General features: G+C 41.2%; 1 protein-coding gene across 12 annotated transcripts in view; it reads left to right on the top strand.

Annotated features, from left to right (window-relative positions):
* Nucleotides 1-24,148, top strand: part of LOC140201202 (CAP-Gly domain-containing linker protein 4) — a 339,984-nt gene that overhangs the window by 273,404 nt on the left and 42,432 nt on the right. For all 12 annotated transcript variants that reach the window (XM_072264916.1, XM_072264923.1, XM_072264920.1 and 9 more), the window contains one exon: nucleotides 20,861-20,936. In XM_072264916.1, coding sequence (XP_072121017.1) covers nucleotides 20,861-20,936 — 76 coding nt within the window. The remainder of the gene's footprint in view (nucleotides 1-20,860; nucleotides 20,937-24,148) is intronic.

The following is a 24,148-nucleotide window of genomic DNA, read 5'->3' as shown; positions in this document are numbered from 1 at the left end:
TAATTGATTTAGACCATCAGACGATAAGATATAGGAGCAGAATTAGGTCATTTCGCCTATCGTGTCTGCTCCGCCATTTCATCATGGCCGATCCAATTTTTCTCTCAGCCCCAATCTCCTACCTACCCCCCATATCTCTTCATGCCCTGACCAATCAAGAATCTGTCAACATCTGCCATAAATATACATAATGACTTGGCTTCCACAGCTGCCTGTGGCAAAGAATTCCACAGATTCACCACTGTCTGGCTAAAGAAGTTCCTCCTCATCTCCGTTCTAAAAGGATGCTCCTTTATTCTAAGGCTGTGTTCTCTGGTCTTAGACTCTCGCACCATTGGAAACATCCTCTCCATATCCACTCTGTCAAGGCCTTTCACCATTCTTCTGAATTCCAGTGAATTTAGGCCCAGAGCCATCAAGTGCTGTTCATTTGAGAAGCCAGTGAATCCTAGAATCACTTTTGTAAACCTCTTTGAACACACTCCAGTTTCAGTACATCCTTTCTAAGATAAAGCGTCTCAAAACTGCTTACAATACTCCAAGTGAGGACTTAGCAGTGCTTTATAAAGTCTCAATATTACATCCTTCCTTCTATATTCTAGTCCTTTTGAAACAAATGCAAACACAGACTCAACCTGCAAATTAACCTGTAGGGAATCCTGCACAAGGGCTCCCAAGTCTTTTTATGCCTCAGTTTTATGTATTTTCTCTCCATTTAGAAAATAGTCAACCCTTTCATTTCTTCTATCAAAGTGCATACACTTCCTGACACTGTATTCCATCTGCCATTTCTTTGCCCATTCTTGTAATCTGTCCTTCTGTAGCCTCTCTACTTCCTCAAAACTCCTTGCCCCTCCACCTATCTTCATATCATCTGCAAACTTTGCAACAAAGCCATCAATTCCATCATCCAAACCATTGACATATAACATAAAAAGATTCAGTCCCAACACAGACCCCTGTAGAACACCACTACTCATTGGCAGTCAACGAGAAAAGGCTCCCTTTATTTTCGCTCTTTGACCCCTGCTAATCAGCCACTGCTTTATTCATGCTAGAATCTTTCCTGTGGCTTGTTAAGCAGCCTCATGTGTGGCACCTTGTCAAAGGCCTTTTGAAAATCCAAGTACACAACATCAACTGATTCACCTTTGCCTATTCTGCTTGTTATTTCTTCAAAGAATTACAACAGATTTGTCAGCAAGATTTTCCCTTGAGGAAACCATGCTGACTATGGCCTATTTTATTATGTGCCTCCAAGTACCTTAAGACTTCATCCTTAAAGATCGACTCCAACATCTTCCCCAGCCATTAAGGTCAGACTAACTGGCCCCTTGTTTTCCTTCTTGAAGAGTAGAGTGGCATTTGCAAAGTTCCAGTCTTCTGGAACCATTCCAGAATCTAGTGATTCTTAAAAGATCATTAGTTATGCCTCCATGATCTCATCAGCCACCTCTTTCAGAACTCTGAAGTGTATAACATCTGACTTATCTACCTTCAGTCCTTTTAGTTTCCCAAGAACCTTCTCTCTAGCTATGATAATTTATTGTATTTGTTACATGGAAACTGATCTCTCATACAAAGCATTACTTCTGATTCAATGCTAAGCTTCTCTGTTGTAATGTGGAGTTATCAGAGTCACATATTTGTTTCCCAAAACATGAAATACAAGTCTCAAGAAATGTAGCATGGCTGGTCAGTGAAGATTAAATGATTAAAGCATTGCATGAACTTCTGTTGGAATGAGGATAATCTCTTGAACTGTTTGTATTGTAATATTCAGCTTTGACAGATAACAATGACAGTGTATTATACGCTTTGGCACAAGCCTTTCTCTCCTTAAATCTTGAATTATTATTTGTACGCTGTGCATACCTGTTTGCAAAAATCCATTCTAATGCTCCTGAACACTGCAAAATTTTCAATCCCACACCACTTAAAACAAACTTCACCTTTTTACTACCAGTGTGTATGATCTCACAATTTTTCATATGATTTTCAAAATATCATTTCACATAAACTGTACTGCAGGTGCTAATAATCAGCAATTTTTGTTTTTATTTCTGGAAACACTTAACAGATAAGGCATCATCTGTTGAAAGAGAAGCAGTGAAATTTTGAGGTCAAAGATACCTAATTGAATTGAATTGACTTTATTTCTTACATCCTACACATACATGAGGAGTAAAAATCTTTATGTTCCGTCTCCATCTAAATGTTCATACAAGAACTGCTCATCAATCCACATAAGAATATTAGCCCCAATTTCGTGAACTCTAATATATAACCTTATCAAAGGCTTTCTACTGGTTTACTCTTATGTATTCTAATGTAGTTTAAACTACTCTTATGTAGTTTAAACCTCAAAATATCCCAACAGATTTATCAAACATGATTTCCCTTTAATAGATCCACATTAACTCTGTCTCGTTCACTATTTTCTAAGTGTTGTACCTCCTTTCCTTCATAATAAATTCTATCATTTTTATTTCTACAACTGATGTCATGCTAATTGATCTATTTTACTCTTTTTTATTAAACAGTAGAGTTACATTTGCTACTTTCCAATTTATGTGATCTGTCTAGAATTTATGGAATCCAGGGCAGAATTCTATAAATTTTGTCAGGGGCATGCACCATTCCTTTCAAAATCCTTGGATACAGGTCCTAGCCATTTATCAGAATCTGATTTATTATCACTGACATATGATGTGAAATTAGTTGCTTTGCTGCAGCAGTACAGTGCAAAGACATAAATTGTGCAAAATAAAAGAATAACAAAGTAATGTTCATGAGTTTATGGATCTGTAGTTTTACATTATTTCTGGAGTAGTTTCCATCTGTGCCTGTTCCTTATTCTCTACTATAACTTCAGCTATCTCATTCTGCAAAAGACCCATATTGATTTTAACTAATAATTTCTATTTTATAAATATATAGAAGTTTTTACAGTCTGTACTTGTGTTCCTGGTTAGGCTACTCTTTTATTCCACCTTTATCTTTCCTTATCAATGTCTTGGTCTTCCTTTGCTGAATTCTGAACTCTGTTTATCCTCAGGCTTACTCATTTTGGAAACATTATAAACCTTTTCCTTTCATCCAATACTTACTTTGACTTCCCCTGATAGCCTTTGCCAAGCCACATTTTTCTGGTTTTGCCTTAAAGGTTTACATAATTTTTAAATAATATATTAATTCCTCAAAAATGGAATACATAACAGATACAGGATCTTTGGTTCATCATGTCCATGCATTCGTTGGTGAGGCAGTGTGAGGTTGAAAAGACCTCAGGCCCTTTTGGAACTTAACAGTGGGCTGCAATCATAACTCTCTCTTAGGCACTCAGTAGGGGCCAATATAAAAGGCAGGATGTAAGCGGAGCGGCCTTTGTTGGAGTGGACACTGTTAGAGTGGCCAGGTTTCAGCTCAACACCCACAGGCTAGATCTTAAACTTGAGAAGTTGGCGATATACCAAGTATAGGTAGGCAAGATGGTAGTTCAGGCAGTAGAATGCTCCTCCTGTTAGATGTAGGGTTTCCGTGATAACTACATCTGCAGGAAGCGCACCCAACTTCAACTCTTGACTGACAAAGTCAAGGAACTAGAGTTGGATGTACTCAGAATCAAACCTCATAGATGCGACTTTTGCTGAGGTGGTTACACCAGACTGTAATGTAGATCGTCGGTGGGTGACCACCAAAAGAAGTAAGGGAAGTAAACCGTCAGTGCAGAGTTTCCCTGTGGTTATTCCTATCAGCATCAAGTATACCCCTTTTAAAATACTGCTGGAGAACCTATCAGAGCACAGCAGCAGCATCCCAGTGGTCAGCTTTGAGGCTCAGCTGGGAAGGGTAAAGTCAGGCAGAGTGATAGTGATAGAAGATTTGATAGTTAGTGGGATTCTGTCCAGTACATTGATCTATGAAGGGCAATATGCTAAAAGCTTTCTTTACAACCCTGTCTACCTGTGACACCACTTTCAATGAATTATGTACCTGTATTCCATAATCCCTTTGTTCTACCACACTCCTCAGTGCCCTGTGTAAGACCTATCCTGATTGGTCCTACTGAAGTTCAAAACTTCATACTTGTCTGCATTAAATTCCATCTGCCATTTTTCAGCCCATTTTTCCAGCTGATGCAGATCCCTCTGCAAGCCATGATAGCTTTCCTGACTGTCCACTACACCCTCAATCTTGGTGTCATCCACAAACTTGTTGATCCAGTTAACCAATGATCATTGATAGTGTGTTGCCTCCCAGGTGCTAGTGTTTAGGATGCCTCAGAGAGGCTGCAGAAGATTCTCAGGAAGGAGAGTGAGCAGTCAGCAGTTGTGGGAAAGAGGTCTTGTGCATGGAGTTTAGGGAGTTGGGGAAAAGTCTGAAGAACAGAACCTCCAAGGTAGTAATTTCTGTTTTGCTCCTAGTGTCATGTGCTAGTCGGGGAGGGAAAAAGATGGTAGTACAGATGGATGGGAGGCTGAGGGAATGGTGCAGGAGGTACAATTTCAGATTTCTGGATTATTGCAAGCTCTTCTGGGGAAGGTATGATCTGTACAAAAAGGGCATGGTACACCTGAACCCAAGGGGACCTAATATCCTTGTGGGCTGTTTTCCTAGAATTGTTGGGGAGGTTTAAACTAATTTGTTGGGGGGTGAGAACTGGACTGATAGGGCTGAGAATGGGGTAGTTGACATACAACTGGATACAGTGGGTAGTGAGACTGTGAAGAAGGACAGGAAGATGATAGGGAAAATTGCCATCAGTGGGATGAATTAAAGTGTTAATGAGGGCAAAATCAAAAAAGGTGATGAATACAGGACTGAAGTTACTTTTGAATGCACTGGGGATATGGAATAAGATAGATGATCTTGTAGCGCAGTTAGAGACTGGTGGATATGACATTGTGGTCAACACCAAGAAATGGCTGAAAGAAGATCATAATTGTGAGCTTAACATCCAAAGATACACATTGAACTGAAAGGACAATTAGGTAGGCAGAGGGGGTGGATGGCTCTGTTGGTAAAAAATGAAATTATTATCCCTAGAAAGAGGTGACATAGGATCAGAAGATGTAGAATCCTTGTGGGTAAAGAACTTGCAAGGGTTAAAAGACCCTGATAGGAGTTATATCCTGGCCTCTGAACAGTAGCCAGAATGCACAATATAAATTACAACAGGAGCATGTAATAAGGGAAATGTTACAATAGTCATGTGGGATTTCAATATGAAGGTAGATTGGGAAAATCAAGTTGGTGCTGGATCCCAAGAGAAGGGAATTTATTGAATGCCTACAGGATGACCTTTAGAACAGCTTGTGATTGAGCCCACTAGGGTAAAGGCAGTTCTGGATTGGGTGTATTGAACCAGGTTTGATTCTGGAGCTTAAGGTAAAGGGACCCTAAGGAGGCAGTAATCATAACATGATAGAATTCACTCTTAAGAGGAAGATAAAATCTGGTGCATCAGTATTACAGTGCAGTGAAAGGAAGTACAGAGAGAAAAGTTGGCCAAAGTTCATTGGAAGGGGACACCACGTGGGATGATGGCAGAACAGCAATGGCTGGAGTTTCTGCAGGCAATTTAGAAGGTGTGGGACAGATACATCCCAAAGATGAAAATATATTCTAAAAGAAGGATGAGGCAACCAAAGCTGACAAGGGAAGTCAAAGGAAGCATAAAAGCAAAAGTGAGGACAAAAATATAGCAAAAATTAAGGAAAGTTAGAAGATTGGGAAGCTTTTAAAAACTAATAGAAGACAACCAAAGAGCCATAAAGAGAGAAGAGATAAAATCTGAAGGTAAGCTGGTCAAAAATGTAAAAGAGGATACCAAAAGTTTTTTTTCAGATATTTAAAAATTAAAAGGGAGCTGAGAGTGGATATCAGACCACTGGATAATGACACTGGAGGGGTAATAATGGGGGACAAAGAAATGACAGATGAACTTAGTAAGTATTGTACATCATTCTTCACTGTGGAAGATACTAGCAGCATGCCAGAAATTTGAGAATATGAGGGTAAAAGTGCAATTGCTAAAAAGAAGATACTTGGGAAGCTGAAAGATCTGAAAGTAGAGCAGTCACCTGGACCAGATGGACTACATCCCAGGGTTCTGAAAGAGTTAGCTGAAGGGATTGTGGAAGAGTTAATAGATTCTAGCATGATTACGAAGGACTGGAAAATTGCAAATGTCATTGCAGTCTTTGAGAAGGGAGAGAGGCAGACGAAAGGAAATTATGGATCAACTTGCTTGACCTCAGTGGCTGGGAAGATGTTGGAGTCCATAATTAAAGATGAGGTTTGGGGGGTACTTAGGGACACAAAATAAAGTAGACCAAAGTCAGCATGGTTTCCTTAAGGGTAAATCTTGCCTGACAAATCTGTTGGAATTCTACCCCCTCTGCCTCCCTGATTACTGGAAAGATACTAGCATGAATAGAAAATTACCTGATTGGCAGTGGGCAAGGAGTGAGAATAAAAGAGACCTATTCTGGTTGGCTGCTGGTGACTATTGGTGTTCTGCAGAGGTTAGTATTGGGATTGCTTCTTTTCATATTATATGTCAACGATTTGGATGATATGATGCTTTGTGGCCAGGCTTGCAGATGATATTAAAATAATTGGAGGAGCAAGTAGTATTGAGGTAATATGGAGTCTGTAGGAGTACTTAGACAGTTTGGGAGAATAGACAAACAAGTGGCAGATGGAATACAGTGTAGAGAAATGCATGGTCATGCACTTAGGTAGAAGCAATCTAGGCATAGACCATTTTCGAAATAAGGAGAAAATTCAGAGGTGCAAAGGGACTTTGGGAGTCACTCAAGATTAGCTTTAGTAAGGAAGGCAAATGCAATGTTGGTATTCATTTTGAGAGGACTAGAATATAAAAACAAGAATGCGTTGGTGAGGCTTTGTAAGGCATTGGTCAGACTGTACTTGGAGTATTGTTGTCAGTTTTGGGCCCCTTATCTAAGAAAAGATATGCTGACATTGGAGAAGGTCCAGAGAAAGCTTACGAGAATGATTCCAGGAATGAAAAGGGTAACAGCTGTACTTGCTGGGATTTAAAAGATTGATCTCATGGAAAGCTATTGAATATTGAAAGATATATCCACAGTGGATGTGGAGAGGATGTTTCATATAGTGAGGGAATCTAGGAACAGAGGGCACCACCTCAGAGTAGATTGACATTCATTTTGAACAGAGATGATGCATTTTTTTAGCCATACGGTGGAGAATCTACAGAATTCATTGCCACAGATGGCTGTGAAGGCCAAGTCATGGAGTATATTTATAGCAAAGGTTGATAGGTTCTTGTTTAGTCTGGACTGTAGTCAAAGGCTATGGAGAGAAGGCAGGAGAATGCATTGAGAGATATAATAAATCAACCTTAATAGAATGGCAGAGTAGGCTTGATGGGCAAAATGGCCTAATTCCTATGCCTTATTCCTATTCCTATACAGACAGAAACAGGTGAATTGATTATGGGGAGCAAGGACATGGCAGACCAATTGAATAACTACTTTGGTTCTGTCTTCACTAGGGAGGACATAAATAATCTTCTGGAAATAGTAGGGGACAGAGGGTCCAGTGAGATGGAGGAACTGAGGGAAATACATGTTAGTAGGGAAGTGGTGTTAGGTAAATTGGATTAAAGGCAGATAAATCCCCAGGGCCAGATGGTCTGCATCCCAGAGTGCTTAAGGAAGTAGCCCAAGAAATAGTGGATGCATTAGTGATAATTTTTCAAAACTCTTTAGATTCTGGACTAGTTCCTGAGGATTGGAGAGTGGCTAATGTAACCCCACTTTTTAAAAAAGGAGGGAGAGAGAAACTGGGGAATTATAGACCGGTTAGCCTAACATCGGTGGTGGGGAAAATGCTAGAGTCAGTTATCAAAGATGTGATAACAGCACATTTGGAAAGCGGTGAAATCATCGGACAAAGTCAGCATGAAAGGAAAATCATGTCTGATGAATCTCATAGAATTTCTTGAGGATGTAACTAGTAGAGTGGATAGGGGAGAACCAGTGGATGTGGTATATTTGGATTTTCAAAAGGCTTTTGACAAGGTCCCACACAGGAGATTAGTGTGCAAACTTAAAGCACAGGGTATTGGGGGTAAGGTATTGATGTGGATAGTGAATTGGTTGGCAGACAGGAAGCAAAGAGTGGGAATAAATGGGACCTTTTCAGAATGGCAGGCAGTGACTAGTGGGGTACCGCAAGGCTCAGTGCTGGGGCTGCAGTTGTTTACAATATATATTAATGACTTAGATGAGGGAATTAAATGCAGCATCTCCAAGTTTGCGGATGACACGAAGCTACGCGGCAGTGTTAACTGTGAGGAGGATGCTAAGAGGATGCAGGGTGACTTGGATAGGTTAGGTGAGTGGGCAAATTCATGGCAGATGCAATTTAATGTGGATAAATGTGAGGTTATCCACTTTGGTGGCAAGAACAGGAAAACAGATTATTATCTGAATGGTGGCCGATTAGGAAAAGGGGAGGTGCAACGAGACCTGGGTGTCATTATACACCAGTCATTGAAAGTGGGCATGCAGGTACAGCAGGCGGTGAAAAAGGCGAATGGTATGCTGGCATTCATAGCAAGAGGATTCGAGTACAGGAGCAGGGAGGTACTACTGCAGTTGTACAAGGCCTTGGTGAGACCACACCTGGAGTATTGTGTGTAGTTTTGGTACCTTAATCTGAGGAAAGACATCCTTGCCATAGAGGAAGTACAAAGAAGGTTCACCAGATTGATTCCTAGGATGGCAGGACTTTCATATGATGAAAGACTGGATCGACTAGGCTTATACTCGTTGGAATTTAGAAGATTGAGGGGGGATCTTATTGAAACATATAAAATCCTAAAGGGATTGGACAGGCTAGATGCAGGAAGATTGTTCCTGATGTTGGGGAAGTCCAGAACGAGGGGTCACAGCTTGAGGATAAAGGGGAAGCCTTTTAGGACCGAGATGAGGAAAAACTTCTTCACATAAAGAGTGGTGAATCTATGGAATTCCCTGCCACAGGAAACAGTTGAGGCCAGTTCATTGGCTCTATTTAAGAGGGAGTTAGATATGGCCCTTGTGGCTAAAGGGATCAGGGGGTATGGAGGGAAGGCAGGTACAGGGTTCTGAGTTGGATGATAAGCCATGATCATACTGAATGGTGGTGCAGGCTCGAAGGGCCGATTGGACTACTCCTGCACCTATTTTCTATGTTTCTATGTCTTATGGTCTTTTGCAATATCAGATACTTCTGCACTAATCCTATTTGCCTGCAGTTAATCTGTAGCTTTATAGGTCTTGATGATACACATGCATACACATGCATTCTGCCATACGAAACAATGTTCCTCCGGAACAAGGTGTACTTCTACTCCCTGAGTATAGGCAGAGACTGAAGACTGCAGCACCACTAGTGAGGACCAAGAAGGTATGGACAAGGGAAGCACAGGAGCGCTTACAGTACTGCTTTGAATCAGTATTCAGTGATTTATCTTTGAACCTAGATGAGTATGCTGCAGTTGTTACCGACATCGTTAAAACCTGTGTGGATGAGTGTGTGCCTACAAAGATTTATTGTATGTTCCCAAACCAAAAACCGTGGATGAACCAGGAGGTATGTCATCTGCTGAAGGCTAGATCTGTGGCATCCAAGTCTGGTGACCCAGATCTGTACCAGAAAACCAGGTATGATTTGTGGAGTGCTGTTTCAAGGGTGAAGAGAGAATTTCGAATGAGGTTGGAGGCGACATCGATGTACGCCAACTCTGGCAGGGTTTGCAAGACGTTACTTCCTACAAAGCAAAACCCAATAGCATGAATGGCAGTGATGCTTCACTACCAGATGAACCCAACGCCTTCTATGCCCACTTTAAAAGGGAGAATATAACTACAGCTGTGAAGATCTCTGCTGCACCTGATGACCCTGTGATCTCTGTCTCAGAGGCTGATGTTAGGCTGTCTTTAAAGAGGGTGAACCCTCGCAAGGCAGAAGGTCCGAATGGAGTATCTGCTAAGACTCTGAAAACCTGTGCCAACCAACTGGTGGGAATATTCAAGGATATTTTTGCAACTTACTTCAAAAAGGCAACAATTATACAAGTGACTAAGAAGAATAATGTGAGCTGCCTTAATGACTATCACCTGGTAGCACTCACATCTACAGTGATGAAGTGCTTTGAGAGGTCGGTCACGACTAGACTGAACTCCTGCCTCAGCAAGGGCCTGGACTCTTTGCAATTTGCCTGTCACCACAACAGGTCAACGGCAGATGCAATCTCAATGGCTCTCCACACGGCCTTTGACCACCTGGACAACACCGGCACCTGTGTCAGGATGCTGTTCATCAACTATAGCTCAGCATTTAATACCATCATTCCCACCATCCTGATTGAGAAGTTACAGAACCTGGGCCTCTGTACCTCCCTCTGTAATTGGATCCTTGACTTCCTAACTGGAAAACCACAATCCTTGCGTACTGGTGATAACATCTCCTCCTCGCTAACCATCAACACTGCTGCACCTCGGGTGTGTGCTTCGCCCACTGCTCTACTCTCTATATACCCATGACTGTGTGTCTGGGCATAGATCGAGTACCATCTATAAATTTGCTGATGATACAACCATTGTTGGTAGAATCTCAGATGGAGATGAGAGGGCATACAGGAGCGAGATATGTCAACTAGTGGAGTGGTGTCGCAGCAACAACCCGGCACTCAACATCATAAGGCGAAAGAGCTGATATGGACTTCAGGAAGGATAAGATGGAGGAACACATACCAATCCTCATAGAGGGATCAGAAGTGGAGAGAGTGAGCAGTTTCAAGTTCCTGGGTGTCAAGATCTCTGAGGACTTAACCTGGTCCCAACATATCGATGCAATTATAAAGAAGGCAAGACATCAACTGTACTTCATTAGGAGTTTGAAGAGATTTGGTATGTCAACAAATACACTCAAAAACTTTGATAGATATACCGTGGAGAGCATTCTGACAGGCTGTATCACTGTCTGGTATGGTGGGGGGTGGGGCTATTGCACCAAAAGAAGCTGCAGAGGGTTGTAAATTTAGTTTGCTCTAGCCTACAAAGTACCCAGGACATCTTCAAGGAGTGGTGTCTCAGAAAGGCAGTGTCCATTATTAAGGACCTCCAGTACCCAGGGCATGCCCTTTTCTCACTGTTACCATCAGGTTGGAGGTACAGAAGCCTGAAGGCACACACTCAGTGATTCAGGAACAGCTTCTTCCCCTCTGCCATCCAATTCCTAAATGGACATTGAACCCATCAACAGTTCTTCAATTTTTAAATATATATTATTTTTGCTTTTTGCATGATTTTTAACCTATTCAATATACATATACTGTGATTTATTTATTTATTATTATTTTTTTCTTCTTCTTCTGTATTATGTATTGCATTGAACTGCTGCTGCTGTTAATAAATTTCACAACAGATGCCGGTGATAATAAACTTGATTGTGATTCTGATTCTGATACCTCACACACATAATGCATAAAGCAATTTTGCCATTAGTAAAGTAAAAAACAATATGTTGCTTTTAGGGCACAAGTTAAAAGTTAAACAGTATAATGCTACTGGCATTTCATGTGTGATGAGATCTGGGTGCTGGCAACGAGTACAGTAGTCTTGCGGCCTGGGGGAAGAAGTTGTTTCTCATCCAAACAGTTTTTGTCCTAATCCTACAGTACCTCCTGCCTGAAGGTGGGGGGGGGGGGGGGGTGCGGGGTGTCAAAGAGATTGTTGGATGGATGGGAGTGATCACCGACAATGCTATGGGTGCTGGTAAATATCTCAAATGAGAGTCAGAATGATCCTCTCAGCAGTCTTCACGATCCTTTGTAAGGACTTGTGGTCAGATGCCTTGCAAGCTCTGTACCAGACAGTGGTGCAGCTGGTCAGGGCACTCCCAATGGTGCTCCTGTAAAAATTGGTTAGAATGCGATGGAGAGCTTCACTCGCCTCAACCTCCTCAGGAAGTGGAGATGCTGCTGTGCTTTCTTTATCAAAAAATTGGAGTTGAGGGACAGGTGAGATCGTCCGTTATGTGCACTCCCAGAAACTTGGTGCTCCTAACTCTCTCCAAGGAGGTGTCGTGTATGTGCAGTGAGGAGTGGTAAGCCTGCGCATTGAGACTCTACCTCCGCTGTCGGCCATCTCTTCATCATTGTTGATGATTCCAACCACAGTTGTGTCATCAGCGAACTTGATTTGGTTTGAACTGGATCTAGCAGTGCAGTCATGTATAAGCAATGGGCTGAGCATGCAGCACTGGGAAGCACCAGTGTTCGTTGGGATGGAACTAGAGATGTTTCTGCCAGCAAGGATCAACTGTAGCCTTTCTGTCAAGAAATCCAGGATCCAGTTACAGAGAGGGGTGTCAACAAGGACAGTTTACCCATCAGCTTCTGAGGAATGATTGTATTGAATGTCAAACTGAAGTCAATAAACCTGAAAAACCTCTCTCCTTTGAACTGAACCATTCCTTCTCAGGCAATTTCCTCATAACCTATTCTTCATCCTCTCTAGTGCAATCGTGTCTTTTGTATAGCATAGCAGTTAGAACTGCACCACAGTATTCCAATTCTCATCTAGCTAATGTTTTATAAAGTTATACCATAATCTGCCTGCTGTTTTATTCTGTGTACTAGTCAGGTGAAGTCAAGTTTGCTATAAGCCTTGTTCATTGTCTTATCTATCAGTGCTGCCACCACCTTGGATTCTTGGTGTTGTACTCTAGTGTTTTCCTTCTCTCAATATTCCCTGGGCACTACAATTCATTGTTAAGCAACTTGTGTTTACTGTAATGTCTGTTGATATAGTATCCTAATGCAACTCATACATTTTGTCTTTGTTGTTTGCTTTATTTACATTTAAGATCTTCTTTTTGAGTTGAAAGAGAATAATTTCATATACAATTCCATTATATTGGTTGCCTTAATGATCCTCTAGATACCTGGATCTGCAATTAACCTTTTCTCTTTTTGCAGTACTATATCTAAAATAGCTCCCATGTTGATTCCTCAACATTCTGATTTTTAAAAAACACTTTCTCTACACTCCATGAATTCACCCTCTGCTCTGTTCCTTCTAATTTGATTTGCCTAGTCTATCTGTCTTAGCATTTTGATTATTTTCTGTTATTATTTCAGATTTTTAACATCTGCAGTCTTTTTTTGATTTTTATTATTTATAGCTGGCTTCATCCTGTTTGAGTCTCACATTCTGAACATGAAACATAGAACACGTAGGACATTGAAAATAGAACATAAAATAGTACAGCAACGTAAAGGCTCTTTGGCCCACAATGTTTGTTGACCTTTTAAACTACTCCAACATCAACCTATCTCTTCTATCCAACATAGTCTTCCATTTTTTTCATCAATGTGCCTGTTTAAGTGTCCTGAATGTATCTGCCTCTACTGCCACCCTGGCAGCACATTCCATGCACCTACTACTCTCTGTGTAAAAAAAAAAAAAGACATGCCTCTGATATCCCAACTACACTTTAATCCCATCACCTTAAAGTTACACCTTCTTGTATTAGCCATTTCCATTCTGGGAAAAAGTTTCTGGCTGTCCACTTGATCTATGCCTCTTATCACCTTATACACCTTATCAAGTCATCTCTCATCCTCCTTTTCTCCAAGGAGAAAATCTTCAGCTCACTCAATTTATCCTCATAAGACATACTCTCTAATCCAGGCAGCATCCTGGTAAATCTCCTCTGCATGCTCTTCAAAGCTTCCACATCTTTCCTATAATGAGGTAACCAGAACTGAACACAATACTTCAAGTGTAGTCTCACCAGAATTTTATAGAGCTGCAACATTACCTTGTGGCTCTTGAACTCAATGCCCTGATTAATGAAGGCCAACACTCTATGCACCTTCTTAACCATCAACTTGTGTGGCAACTTCAGGGGATTTTTAGACATAGATCCCAGGATCCCTCTGTTCCTCCACACTGCTAAGAATCCTAAGATTAACCTTGTACTCTGCCTTCAAGCTTGACTACCAAAGTATATCACTTCAAATTTTCTTGGATTGAACTCCATCAGTCACTTCTTAGCCCGGGTCTGCATCCTATTAATGTCCCATTGTAACATTCAATAATCTTTTGCACTATCCATAACACCACCAACCTTCATGTCATCCGCAAACATACTAACCCACCCTTCCACTTCCTCATTCAAGTCATTTACAGAAATCACAAAGAATAGGAATCCCCAAACAGATCTCTGCAGAACACCACTGGTCACTAATCTCCAGGCAGAATATGGTCCATCTGCTACCACCCTCTGCTTTCTGTGGGCAAGCCAATTCTGAATCCATGCAGCCAAAATTTCCTGGAGCCCATGGTTCCTGACCTACTGTGGGGAACCTTGTCAAATGCCTTACTAAAACCCATATATATCACATGCATTACTCTATCTTCATTAATTTGTTTTGTCAATTCTTCAAAGAATTCAATCAGGCTCGTTAAGGCTCTACCTGTCCCTCACAAAGCCATACAGACTGTGCTTCTCCATGTGCTCATAATTCCTATCTCTAAGAATCCTCTCCACTAGCTTTCCCATCACTGACTCAGTGGTGTATAATTCTGAGGATAATCCCTGTTACCTTTGTTGATCAAGGGAATAACATTTGCCAGCCTCTAATCTTGTGGTGCTATTCCTGTGGCTAGTGAGAATGCAAAAATCATCACCAAAGATGCAGCAATCTCTTCTTGTGCTTCCCATAGGAACTTGGGATACTGTATATCTCATCTGGTCCTCTTTCAAATGTTCCAGTATATCCTCTTTCTTAATGTCAATATTTTCTAGCATTCAGCCTGTTTAACCCCGTCCTCACTTTCATCAAGGTTCCTCTCACTGGTGTGTATATTCAAGGAAAGTATTCATTAAGGGCCTCCCCTATATCCTCCGACTCCAAGCACATGTTTCCTCTTTTTTCCCCTGATTAATCCTACCCCCATTCTGGTCATTTTTCTGTTCTTCACATATGTGTAGAATGGCTTGGGATTTTTCCTTAATCCTATTCCCCAAGGCCTTCTCATGTCCCTTTCTAGTTCTAAGTCCCTCTTGGCTCCTTATAACTCTCCACAGCCCTATCTGATCTTTGCTTCTTAAACCTTAATTATGCTTTTTACTTCCTCTTAACTAGATATTCCACATCTCTTGTCAATCATGATTCCTTCACCCTACATCCTTTCCCTCCCTCAGTGGAACAAACCTATCCAGAACCCTGAACAACCTCCACATTTCTGTTGTGCATTACCTTGAGTACATCTGTTCCCAAGTTATGCTCCCAAGTTCCTGCCTCGTTGTAGTTTGTCCTCCCAGAATTAAATACTTTTCCATACCTGTCTGCTCCTATCCCTGCCCAAGGCGATGGTAAGTGTCATGGAGCTGTGGTCACTGTCTCTGAAATGCTCACTCACTGAGAGATTTGTCACCTAACCTCGTTCATTGCCTAGTACTAGATCCAGGATGACAATTTCCTCCAGTCAGCCTGTCTATATATTGTGACAGGAATCCTTCCTGGGCACATCTAACAAATTCCACCCTATCTACACTTTTTGCACTAAGGAGGTGCCAATCAATGTTAGGGAAATTGAAGTCAACCATGACAACAACCCTGTAATTTTTGCACCTTTCCAAAATCTGCCTTCCAATCTGCTCCCTTCCTGTTTCTGACTTACACTCACACTAACTCAGTAGACGATCCGTCATGACATCCTCCCTTTCTGCATGTATGATACTGTCACAGATTGCATATGGAAGACTACCAGATCTTCCACATCCTGCAAGAGGAACACACCACCTCCCCTGGAACCATTCTCACTACTCTAGCTAGGTATTAATAAAGAAAAAAAATAAAGAAACATGACAGCAACCCCAAGTTAGCCACAGCACAGAAGCCTCATGAGTCAAAGCCTCAATTCCCCACTCTAACTGTGTCTATTCACACAATGGCCACTCCCACAATAGTCACCCCAACTAAACCTAACTTCTTTTTATTGCTTCTTGCCTAGTGCCTAATAATCCAAGGGAAAGCTCCAGCAGGCTCCTCTTGCTTTTTAAAATCTGGCGTTCTTGCCACAAGTAACGGCATGCACAATCTCAAGCTTTGGAGAAAGCCCCGACAGGTCCTACTTGCTTTTTAAATCAGCATAAGCCAATTTGTTTATTGGCTTAAGCCAAATAAGCATAAGCCAAAGACAGGTCACAAATGAAGGAAATTTAGTAGTTTGGAACAGATCAGCTATTTATATGGCTTAGCACTTTGGTACTAAAAGAAAAACACTCTAAAAAGAATGCATCTTAGATGTAAGGCTAATAGTGTTTGAAGTACCACTTGAAGGACATCATCAACTAGTTGTTGATCTATTCGCTCTTGAGATACTGTAGATACTTTCAAAAGAGTTGGACTGTATAATATGTGTCACTGCCCATTTCTCCAGCAATTAGCTAGAGCATGCGAGATTGATCTTACTTATGCAATCATTCAGACTTATACCCATGGATAAGCACGAGTGTCTGGATTTCAATGACAGTTGCACCGAAATGTGTGAACTTTTGTTCTATTTTGGCAAGAGGCTGATAAAAGAACAATTTGCATTTAGGTGAATAAATGATATACAGTATGTTACAAAAGTTGGGGACAGACAGTACTTCTAACCTGACTATTATTTAATTGTAAAAATATTCGCTATGTTATGCATTTATTTAAATGTGCGTTAACCAATGAGCAATGTATTGGTTTTCATTGCAATATATTGGTTAACTGAGTGAGACATTTCTTTATATTCCTTGGTTTGTCCCACATTTAGACTACCCAGTGGAGGAAAAGATCATGAAATTCCTTTTCAACATTCATTTCACAGGGTGATGTTTATAAGGATACTCCATTTTTCTATTTGATACACGTTTTGTGACTCTGCTAAATTGACAGTGATTTATTACACTGTTAAAGTACATTAGGTATTCTTAACAGTGGACTGCAGAGCCAAATAATAATAGAAATCTTGGTAAATATCTTTAGTTCCTCTGAGCTAAATCAGACTTAATAGCAATAGCTGTGATAAAAAGTTTAGTATAAATTAAATTTTACTTTTTTTCTGTTTAATTTGTTCAGCAGTAACTGAACTTGAATTGAGGTCTTCTTTGTTCTCAATTATAATGAGGACCAGAATAACTTGCTGTTCACATTAAATAACGTCAAAGTGTTCAATTGAAGGAAAGATGTCAGTGTAAGGAAAGGAAATTAAGATGGATGATAAAACCCCTAAAGAGGAGATGGATTTTGAAATGGTTGTGCAGAGTGAAGAAGCTGAGGCAATGGAATTTGTTGGAGTAACAATTGGTTGTGAGAATTTTAGACTGTAGTTACACTTTTAAGTAGGAATTGATCCAGTCTTATTGTAAGTAATTGCTTTGAGGAGAATTGGGTAGCCACAACACAGGATACTAAGGTAGAACTGCTCTTAACTAGAGTGAATTGCAAAGAGCTGGTTGGGAGAATGTTAAGAAGATGAGAAAGGAGGAAAAGGAGAGAATATCTGCAGTTGGCTCTGATGAGGTCATTAACATTTTCTCAGCATTATTCTAGGTTCCTGGTACTTGGAAGTTTAAACCCCCATCCTGTTTCAGATGGTATGAGTGATATTTCTGTATACTTAATGGCACTGACAAGCAGGAGTTATGACCAATAGTTTTGTTGAAGGTCTCGATCAGTGAATTTGCATATTCTTTTCTTTGGTTGGTTGTTCTGCCACTTTGCTATCTTGAATGTACCAATAAAGTTATTAGAAAATTAAGTGAATGAGCCATGTGCTGTTTCTCTATCAACTGGTTTGATGTCAGTCTACTGCTGGGCTGAAATAAGTAATGAGGCATGCAAAATTTTCTAATATTTCAACTGTTTGCATGCCTTTACAGGACTCTTATATCATGTTTAGTGATTGTCATTTGCAGTGGCGGCGCCAGAGATTTTTTCTTGCTGGTGCTACAGTGGGGCTGAATTATTCAGTGATGGTGCTGAGGGATGTACTGTATGGTAATATGTATTCACAAGGCCAGATGCGTGGCGTTCAAAAGTCAGTTTCAAGCATTATGTGCCTACTATAAACACCTCTGTCGATTCACAAGCAACAGCAACTGATAAATATAATATAGAAGTGAACTGTGACAGTGTCAACAGTATTGGAGGCAACCCAGGCTACACAGAGCATAAACAAACAAACCAACAGAGCATCCGACCCACAGCGCACAACGTGAATCACTCACCAATCCTGCAATCAGCGTCAAATGCGTGCTTTTCAACTGAAAAACACAACACTAACCCACAATGTCCACTGCTATTCACATTACATAGACAGACAATACCAAAAGATACTCCGTTATTAAAGTCAAATAAGGCAAACAACAGATGCAAGGCTTTACCAGGAGTTGGACAAATCGTACTCTGAGCATGCAATACCTCAATTAATTCAGCTACTGAATTTAAAACAAAAATCAACAGAATCACTGCTTAGAAGTCTAAGCAAAACCAGCAGGCTTAATAGCAGTAAATGTATTATTTTGAGATTTGCAGGAAACATAAGGATGATGGGGTATCCACCACAAAATAATAATAATAATCAGCATTAGTCTTGGACCAAATTTTTTAAAAATCAACTGCACTCACCATTGATGTTTTCAGAGAAGCACAATCCGTCTGTTGTTGTGATTGGTGGCGAAAGCATCAGTGATTTTCTGAATGTCAAGTGCTTTGGTCCTCCAACTGTTTATGGCCAACACGGCCAAGTTGCTGTTCCGAGCATCGCCGCTGCTATTCCTTAGGGAGCTTTTGAGGCGTCTGAGGCAAGAGAAACTCCGATTGCATGAGGCAGATGTCACAGGTACAGTCAGTGATATGCAGATTAGTTTGTATAAATCTATAAATGCATCGTGGTAGGGTCTCATTAGAGCTAGAAATTCCACTGTGCCATTCACTGTCTGTCCTTGCTAGAGACTCAACCACTGCTCTCATATACTCACGGTTTTCTTGGACAATCTTTGCATGTCCTTTGTCAAGCATATTTCCCAATCTTGAACCATCTTGTTTTCTCAATCTGAATTTGGCCCATGCCTTCATCGCAAACTTATGAGCTGCACTTACATGGTGGGTTTTGAAAGCTGTTGTAGCTTTCTGCCAGTTGCGGTAACTAGTGACAGTGAAGGTAGACTCAGAATGGAAACCATGTCCTCCACACAGGAAATTCCTGCATGCGAAGCAGAACGTAGTATCTTTCGTGATCGAATATTCCAGTCAGTCAAACCAGCCACGAATAAAACTCCTTTGCTGATTGCCAAACTGTTGCGAGCAGCGAAGGGTACTTTTTCAATGCTGACCGACCGGGTCCTTCCTCAGGCTGCTGGCTAACATAGCTAACAGTATTCCCACTAGCACTAAAAGCAGCTTCATCCAGGTTCTTTTCCGAATCCCGCTCCATTTCTTGTTCCTCTACTTCACCCTCACATTCCTTCGATGAACTGCTGTCGTCCTCATCCCCACTTACTTCTTTCTGCATGTCACTTTCAATTAAGACTGGCTCAGGCTGAGACACCACTGATTCCTCTGGATGACGTCATTTTCTCACTAAAAATCGATCTATTTTTCACGCTGGCCAAAATAGTGCACGTGCCAGGCCCACGCTAGCTTATAAAAGCACTGTGTGTGTGTGTGTGTGTGTGTGTGTGTGTCAACCGTTAGTCTCGCGAGATCGTAGATCTGTGCCAGGATGTATACTATCAATCTCTCGCGTGAGTGAGAGTGAGTAACATCACCACCTTAAGTGATCTTAGATTAGCTTAATTGATCTGAGGACAGCAATGGCAAGACATTGACAACAAATGAATAAGCAGAAGTGTAGAGTGGATCTGACAGAGTTTATAACTTTATTGCTGCGTGGGCGCTATGGTAATTGGGGGCGCTGTTTCACTAGATCAACTGGAGAAATAAGCTGTATTCAAAACTATACAGAGAAAGCAAAGAAGCTGCAATTTGTATGTGAAATTTCAGTTAATTTTTTGGTGGTGCTATTGTAATTTCTGCTAGGGCTATAACACCAGCTAGCACCACCTTAGCACCACCCCGGTCATATGAAGAGTGTTTGATGGCTCTGGACCTGTATGCACTGGAATTCAGAAGAATGAAGGGTGACCTCATTGAGACCTACCAAATGGTGAAAGGCCATGATAGACTGGATGTGGAGAGGATATTTCCTATGATGGGAGACTCCAGGACCAGAGGACACAGCCTCTGAATAGAGGGGTATCCTTTTAGAATGGAGGTGAGGAGGACTTTCTTAAGCCAGAGTATGAGGAATCTGTGGAAGCCAAGTCTGCATGTATATTTAAGGTAGACGTTGATAGATTCTTGATTAGTCAGGGCAGGAAAGGATATGGGGAGAAGGCAGGAGACTGGGGAGAGAGAAAAAATGGATGAGCTGTGGAGCAGACTCGATGGGCTAAATGGTCTAATTCTGCTCCTATGTCTTATGGTCTTATATTTAAATGGAAACTAGTAAGCCAATATGTATCCACCCCTCTGAAGGGAACAAATTAGGCATAAGGTTTTGAAGCAATGACAGACTTGTTTTTAATTTTATGGAAATATTTTGCATTTTGAGGACATTGTCTAATTTATCATTATTTTCCTATATGTTCACTCTATCTCGGATTAAATTATTTTGAAACTTCACTCTGAGCCTCAGAAAGCATGTTAAGAAAAACAATGACAATTTTGAAAAATCTTTTATTTATTGTTCCTGCTGTATAGGTTTCCATCGAAGTTACAGCACCCCATCTGCTTTTCCATCGCCAGGGGAGATAAAACGAAAAAACTCTTCAAACAGGTAATGTTTGATCCTGGAGATTCCTATTGGTAACTGAAAGCAGCACTTCGTACAATGATAGTGATTATTGGTTCTTCCATTCCATGGGACAGGTTTTAGAGTTGGTTGATGTTCAATATGCTTCTTCTAATTAAACTATATTTGACACTGGTCTTCATATCTTGTGATACATTAAGTGTCCATGAATTAAACGTGGCATGAAGGTGAAAATGCAGAGAGTAATGAATAGTTTTTAATAAAATATGGAAGGGGGATGGGTAGGCAAAGGGAATATTTATGACATGGGGCTAGGATTGCCATTATGCTAAGCAGTTGATTAAGCTATTTAACAGATTTATGAAGTTATTATGGTAGGGGTAGGGATGAGTGGAGTGTGAGGAAGGTAGTGGGGGGGAGTGTGGAGGCAGAGGCAGAGAGAAAATCAGCGAAACATGCAAATTTGAATGAGTATTTGGATTACCTGCTGCAGAACTGGCCAGTTCTGATACAGTTGGAGAAAGTGAGTGATCTGAAATAATTGATTTCAACCTTGAGTCTTTAAAGCATGCGTACCAATAGAAGATCAAATGATTTTCTTCAAGCTTACTTTGGATTTCACTGGAAAAACACAGTGAGTGTGAGTGTGTGAGAATTAAAGTGATAGGCACTTGGAAGCTCATGGTAGCCTCTGCAGACTGAAGAGAGATATTTTGCACAACATTTATCATTCTGTGTTTGGTTCCTCCAATGTAATGCAGAATGAGAGTAATGAATATCATTCATGAAGTTGGAAGATATGCAAGTGAATTACAGTTTCACCTGATAAAACTGTTTGGGTTCTAAATGGTGGGAAGAGGTAGGTTGCCATAGTGTTCTTGCATTTGAGGCTACTGAGACAAGTGGTTTGCTTTTTGGAATTGAGGAGTGGACCATGGTGATACAAGAAGCCAAATGAATCCGCTCTAGCTAACTGCACCCAATTAGTCCATTCTCAGTCATCATTAAAGCAATGGAAGGATTTATCAACAGTGCTTTCATGATCGTTCTTCAGTAACCTGACAATTGATACCCAGGATTACTTGACTTCAGACCTCATTATAGCCATGCCTCAGACAGAGCTGAATTCCATAGGTGACTCATTTTGTCCATCTTCATCCCATTGCAGCTGGACAATTTGTTGTTACATAAGCTTCTTCATTTTCCATGTTATCATTTGCAGATCATCTAGTTATTGGTACCAAGTTAATTGAGTGCAGAAGCTTGTGTAAATTACTGTTCCTGATAATTTCTCCATGACATAATATAATTTCAACTTCATTTAAAGTTAAACTGCATTTAACTTCAATATTGAATGTTAGATTTTTTTCCATAAAAGCTAAATCTTTTTAATGTATTTAATATTAGTAAGGGTGGCGTTCTCAGGATTGCTGCCAGTGCTACGTGACAGAGATGGTAAGAATTGGAGGAGATGGCAGTTGAATGCGTGGCTGAAGAGTTGATACAGGGAGCAGGGTTTTAGATTTTTGGATCATTGAGATCTCTTCTGGGGAAGGTGGGCCCTGTACAGATTGGATGGGTTGCACCTGAGCTCGAGGGGGAGCAATATCCTTGCAGGTAGGTTCGCTGGCATGGTTCGGGGGGGGGGTTTAAACTAATTTGCAAAGGGGATGGGACCTGGAGCGATAGAGCAGTGAAAGAAGTGCATGGAGTAAAGCCAGACCTAACATATAGAGACGCTGTGAGGAAAGAGAAGCAGAATAAACGGTGTAAAGACAGTAAGGTAGAAGGGCTGAAATGTGTGTACCTCAATGCAAGAAGCATCAGGAACAAAGGTGATGAACTGAGAGCTTGGATACATACATGGAATTATGATGTAGTGGCCATTACAGAGACTTGGCTGGCACCAGGGCAGGAATGGATTCTCAATATTCCTGGATTTCAGTGCTTTAAAAGGGATAGAGAGGGCGGAAAAAGGGGAGGAGGGGTGGCATTACTGGTCAGAGATACTATTACAGCTACAGAAAGGATGGGTAATGTAGCAGGATCCTCTTTTGAGTCAATATGGGTGGAAGTCAGGAACAGGAAGGGAGCAGTTACTCTATTGGGGGTATTCTATAGGCCCCCTGGTAGCAGCAGAGATACTGAGGAGCAGATTGGGAGGCAGAATTTGGAAAGGTGCAAAAATAACAGGGTTGTTATCATGGGTGACTTTAACGTCCCTAATATTGATTGGCACCTGATTAGTTCCAAGGGTTTAGATGGGGCAGAGTTTGTTAAGTGTGTCCAGGATGGATTCCTGTCACAGTATGTGGGCAGGCTGACTAGGGGGAATGCCATACTAGATCTTGTACTATGTAATGAACCGGGTCAGGTCACAGATCTCTCAGTGGGTGAGTATCTGGGGGACTGTGACCACTGCTCCCTGGCCTTTATAATTATCATGGAAAAGGATAGAATCAGAGAGGACAGGAAAAATTTTAATTGGGGAAGGGCAAATTATGAGGCTATAAGGCTAGAACTTGCGGGTGTGAATTGGGATGATGTTTTTGCAGGGAAATGTACTATGGACATGTGGTCGATGTTTAGAGATCTCTTGCGGGATGTTAGGGATAAATTTGTCCCGGTGAGGAAGATAAAGAATGGTGGGGTGAAGGAACCATGGGTGACAAGTGAGGTGGAAAATCTAGTCAGGTGGAAGAAGGCAGCGTACATGAGGTTTAGGAAGCAGGGATCAGATGGGTCTATTGAGGAATACAGGGAAGCAAGAAAGGAGCTTAAGAAGGGGCTGAGAAGAGCAAGAAGGGGGCATGAGAAGGCCTTGGCGAGTAGGGTAAAGGAAAACCACAAGGCATTCTTCAATTATGTGAAGAAAAAAAGGATGACAGGAGTGAAGGTAGGACCGATTAGAGATAAAGGTGGGAAGATGTGCCTGGAGGCTGTGGAAGTGAGCGAGGTCCTCAATGAATACTTCTCTTCAGTATTCACCAGTGAGAGGGAACTTGATGATGGTGGAGACAATATGAGTGAGATTGATGTTCTGGAGCATGTTGATATTAAGGAAGAGGAGGTGTTGGAGTACATTAGGAAGGATAAGTCCCCGGGGCCTGACGGAATATTCCCCAGGCTGCTCTATGAGGCAAGGGAAGAGATTGCTGAACCTCTGGCTAGGATCTTTATGTCCTCGTTGTCCACGGGAATGGTACCAGAGGATTGGAGGGAGGCGAATGTTGTCC

The sequence above is a fragment of the Mobula birostris genome, chromosome 8, assembly GCF_030028105.1.
Source record: "Mobula birostris isolate sMobBir1 chromosome 8, sMobBir1.hap1, whole genome shotgun sequence".
Classification (NCBI taxonomy): Eukaryota; Metazoa; Chordata; class Chondrichthyes; order Myliobatiformes; family Myliobatidae; genus Mobula; species Mobula birostris.
Note: the sequence above shows the minus strand (reverse complement) of the source record. Positions and strands in the feature narration are given on the sequence as shown.